This window comes from Nestor notabilis, unplaced genomic scaffold, assembly GCF_000696875.1.
Source record: "Nestor notabilis isolate BGI_N333 unplaced genomic scaffold, ASM69687v1 scaffold30433, whole genome shotgun sequence".
Taxonomy (NCBI): domain Eukaryota; kingdom Metazoa; phylum Chordata; class Aves; order Psittaciformes; family Psittacidae; genus Nestor; species Nestor notabilis.
Window position 1 is genome coordinate 1 of NW_009923868.1, and position 4,626 is coordinate 4,626.

Genomic DNA, 4,626 nt, shown 5'->3' on the forward strand with positions numbered 1-4,626 from the left:
GGAGCTGCTGGAGGTGCCGGGTGAGCTGGCGGGGAACGGGGGCTGTGGGCAGGCTGATTCCCGGTGTTACGGCTTTAGGTAACTCCATCCCTCTGCCCGCATCAGGCCGGGGAAAGGCGCCGCCGGAGCTCCAGCGCAGGCGGGATCGCCCCAGGGCGGAGGGTGCTGCGAGGCGGAGGAAAGGGGCGCCGGAGCCCGGCAGGAACAGGGCTACAGTCAAGGGCAGAGTCGTGAAGTCAGCGATAGGTGAGTCCCGGCTCTGCTCTGGGGGGAGGGAGAAGCGGCTTTGCCGCACTCCACAGCCCTCGCACCGGGCCCTCTTACGGTGTCCCGCAGCCGCCCTCTCAGTCGGTTGTATCCATCCCTTCCCATCCTCCTGGATACCCTTCTGGCGTCCCTCACTTCACCACAGCCAGATCTGTGCGTGCACCCTTGTCCCTGAGCTGTGGTGCTGCTGCTTTCTCCCGGGGCATTGCTCGTCCTCCTGCGTCTCTCCTTGCATGCTGATCTGTTGTGTCCCACTCTGCTCTGACCTAGAGGAGTATCATAAGAAGAAGGCCGAGAATCACTTGAGAGAAAACCTGCAGTACATGTTGAAAGGACGAGTTGTTGCAAACAGAGCAGTCACAGAAAAAGTAAGATGATCATTTCTGTTTGGGGGGTCTGCTTCTGCTGAGGAACACAGGCAAATGGGGATCATTCCCAGATCTTCCAGCTTAGACCCTGTGCAAAGAAGTCAAGTTTCTGTCATGAAGTGGCCTTGAGGGATTTCTGTGTGCACTGACAAAGTAACATACTAAAGCAAATTACCATATTTATTATCTTGTTGATACATTGTCCCCTATGATGTTCTCCAATGCTAGTTAAAATGTACTGACAGCTGTTGGCTTTTCTTACTTACCAAAGATACTTCATTGTTTCAGCTGTCAAAGAAGCCCTGGTTCAGACCTTCTTGCTGTTGATCAAATTGGCCTTCTCTGTAGCCGGAGGCTGTTTAGCAAGGAACCAGATGTGCTGCTGACTCATGAAATAGGAATTTCATAGCATCTTGAATGATGTTTCTCATAACCTGAGAATGTGTCCTTCCCCAAAAAGAAGTCCCATGCCAAGATTTGAAGAGGAGAATAGCTGACACTGCTAGAATCTTGGGCTATTTTTATGAGATCCAGGCTGTTAAGCTATATAAACAAACCAAGTGGTTTAAGCCGGTGTTTCTCAGGCTAGAGATTGCGAAAGGAGGCGACAATGTATTAGAAAATGCTGAGGGAATTCCATCAACTTGTTGGGTTTATCCTGGAGACAGGATAAAAGAAAGTCATAGTTTCAGAAAGGTCTGAATTGAAATAAGTGTTTCTATCTCTGTGACAATTACCAAAGAGTAGTTTTCATATTTGACTCCAATTACTAAGTTGGTATTTGCTGTTGTCCCAGTGACCTGCTTTAGTTAACATAGGCGATTGCCTCTCACTTTTCTTTGGAGGCATTCTAGGATATAGCATGGTACTAGTAGAACTTGACAATCACCATTTTTGTGGTTTGGTCTGGATAACAATGACTGGTTTTTTTCTTTTTATTTTTTTTTAATTGTCTGAAGGTTCTCGCACAGAACAGAGGCAGGAAGGCAAAAGATCAGCCTCCAAAGAAGGCAGCAAAGAAGAAGCCCGAGGGCACTGTCTTCACTGAAGAAGACTTCCGTAAATTTGAGAGGGAATACTTTGGGATACCATAAACAACGTGACAGGGATTCTCACAGCTCCAGTCTTTCTGTAGCTGAGTGCTTGGCATGCTGGACTGGCCATTCCGTCAGTGTGTTTGAGATGAGACATCAGAGATGTGCCTCTGTCAGCAAGTGCTTTAATGTTACACTTGCAGAGCAGCTCTGCATCTGTGCAGAACTTGACAGTGGCCAGCTAGAGCCACGGAGTTTCTCAGCTCCATGATGAGTTGTCCTTATAATTATCTCCCTCCAGCCACCATGTCTTGCATTCTTAATGTAGAGGGGTGGACCAAGCCAAATATAAATCTTGTTGCCTTCCTTACGATGTAAGACCTCTGCTACCTGTGTTATTAGCAGGGAGCATTTAAAGTATTGTATCTGAATGGAGAAGTGTTTTGGACCCACAGTAATAAATCACTGAAGGGAAGGATGCTTTGAAAGGCTGTTAAATCTGAGTAGTCCTGCAGTTTCTGTTCTTATTACAGCCTCTGTCAGGTTTTTCAGTCATTGTAAAAACTTTTTATATGTTGTTTGATTAAATAATTGTTGCAGACACCGCCTCTCTTTGCCTTTGTAGTAGTCATTATTATGACAGGCTACATCTGATGAAGACAGATTGTGTGACTGTTCTGATCCAGGCATCCCTCTCTAGAATGACTCAGTTGTGTGAATGGCCTCTCTGATTCATGTTGACACATGTATTTAATATTCTTTCTGACACGCTCAGGCCTTCAAAAAGCATAGGTTGGGATGAAGATGACTCCCGTTTTGCCTACTCAGTCTCTGAGGAAGAGCTCTTACATGGAGAAAGTTGTCCTTTAGATGCTTGTACCTGCACCTCCCACTGAGGTTCAGCCACGCTGGGAGGGCACCGCTTCTGGGCGCTGACAGCTCTTGTATCCAGGAGGGGTTTTGACCCAAATGTTAGTCTCAGCACAAAGTTAAAATCGTCTGAGCCAGAGGTGGTGGTACAGGGTTGCAGGGAAAGTCTTTTCCTATCAGACTACTGCTCAATTCCCGACTGCAACAAATAGAAGGCCCAGCAGGTGGGGGTGTTGTTCCAAACACTTCCTCGGTAAACCACTGACTGCTGCCTGGGGGCTCTTGCCACTCTCCTTTCCTACCCCTTACCTGAAAAGATGGGAAGTCTGTTCTCCTTAGAGAAAGAGATGTGGGGAAGGACTAATGTCAAGCTCTGGTTACACTCAGTGATTACAAGGGGCTTAGCTGACCTGAGCTGCAGCTGCTTAGATGTTAGCACTGTTGGGAACTCAGTATCCCTTCCCTGACTTCTGATTATAATTCCTGATGCTGTCTGAAGTCTGTGTTGCCTCTGTTGTGTTCTTCCCCTCTTGTCTGCATGGGAAGGAAGGTCACCCAGATGTATGAAGTCCAGACAGGGAAAGTAGTGAACATCCTGAAGTGCATGTACTGGAAATTGTGTAATAGTGAGTGGGAGGGGCTTTCTTGTAATGGGATCAAGTTCAACTATCTGCAGCCAAAAATAGTAAATATAGAACAGTTCAAAGTCCATGTCCTTTCTTTTTCAGTTTGTTCTTGCTTCCAAATTTAAAAAACATGTAAAAAAAGAGAATGACCATCTGCTTCTTGAAAGAATGGAAACAGTGTTTGAAAACATAGTTGAGCAAAATGTGTATGCAGCACATGTCTCCTTAAAACCTCTGTGCCTGCTGCAGTGTATGTGAGCTGGTCTAACACACACAGCTCTGTGTGGAGCTGTCACGGAGGAAATTAACAGTGTGAAAAAGCTGGCTGTACCACATTTTCAGGTTTGAAAGAGGTAGATTTCTGGGGTGTTGTTTTGTTTCAAGCCCTCATCTTTAGCATTTGGCAGTTCTTTTAACCTTACAGGCATCCTTCATGTTAGCCCCCTCCTCTCCTCTACCAGTTCCTCCTACACAGGCTTGTTTCTGTGGTTGTTCAGCTCCTGGGACCTTCTGCAGGCTAAGGAAAGCAAAACCATCCAGAAAGAAGCATTAGGGTAGTGTGGTTTGTTTTCTTTGTGCAAAACCCAGCTTGTTTGCTCACAAATGCAAGCAAACAGTAAAGTTGTTCTTTCAGTTAATGAGGAACTTTAAAGCGTGGCCCAGGGCAGTTTTCCCCCAAGGTTAATAACACCCAGACCTATGGAGTTTTAAGATTGGATGGCAGCTGTCAGTACTGGCTGGAAAGACTATTGGAGCCAACACAAGTAATCACCATACTACTTGTGGCTGTATGCCATGAGGTGTTATATTGTTGAAGAGGGCAAAACTACCTGCCAGACTGGATTTTGCCATCTGAAATCAAACCTTGGTTGTACAGCCAACAGTATCTTTAAATAAATTAGATTTTATTTTGCGGGAGGAAGAAAAAGCAAGCAAAACAGGCAGCTCTAGATAAACCATCTTCTGCAAGGGCAAAGATCTGACATGTTCTAGCCTTGATTTTCACCCTCTCCAGCAGAGCAGGAGCTCCCATGAAAGAACAGCAGTGCTACCTGCACACTGTGGCAGTTGGCAGCCCCTGAGGGGAATGTCTTCTAAACTAGAGGGAGAATAAGTACCAGCCTGTTGCATGTGCCTGGTGGTGAGCTGAAGCTAAGCATCTCTTCATACTCCCAGCTGTCTGTGTTCTGGTCTAGTCGTGCATAGAGCATGCCAGCTCCTCTGCTGTGCTGGGACCTGGGGAGGTGGCTCTCTTGGAGCAGCCTGTGCTCTCTCTTGATTCCTTGCAGCCAGACTTTCCTGCCCCTTGTAAAAGAGATGAGGGGTCAGGGAAGGTGCTGCTGCTATAGCTGCTTTTCCTCACTGGACTCGAGCCTGCATTTCCCACGCTGGAAGCTGACACGCTGCAGCCCTCAACCCTTGGACCTGCTGGATGGCATTTCCCTCCTGTGCGGCTGCGAG

General features: G+C 47.0%; 1 protein-coding gene across 1 annotated transcript; it reads left to right on the top strand.

Annotated features, from left to right (window-relative positions):
* Positions 1-78: 78 nt before the first annotated feature.
* On the top strand, positions 79-1,729 carry RPS19BP1 (ribosomal protein S19 binding protein 1; the record flags this gene model as incomplete). The annotated part of the gene is made up of 3 exons (XM_010012368.1): positions 79-246; positions 538-635; positions 1,595-1,729. Coding segments are annotated over 3 exons (401 nt in total), but the record flags the coding sequence as incomplete, so codon positions are not given.
* Positions 1,730-4,626: the final 2,897 nt, after the last annotated feature.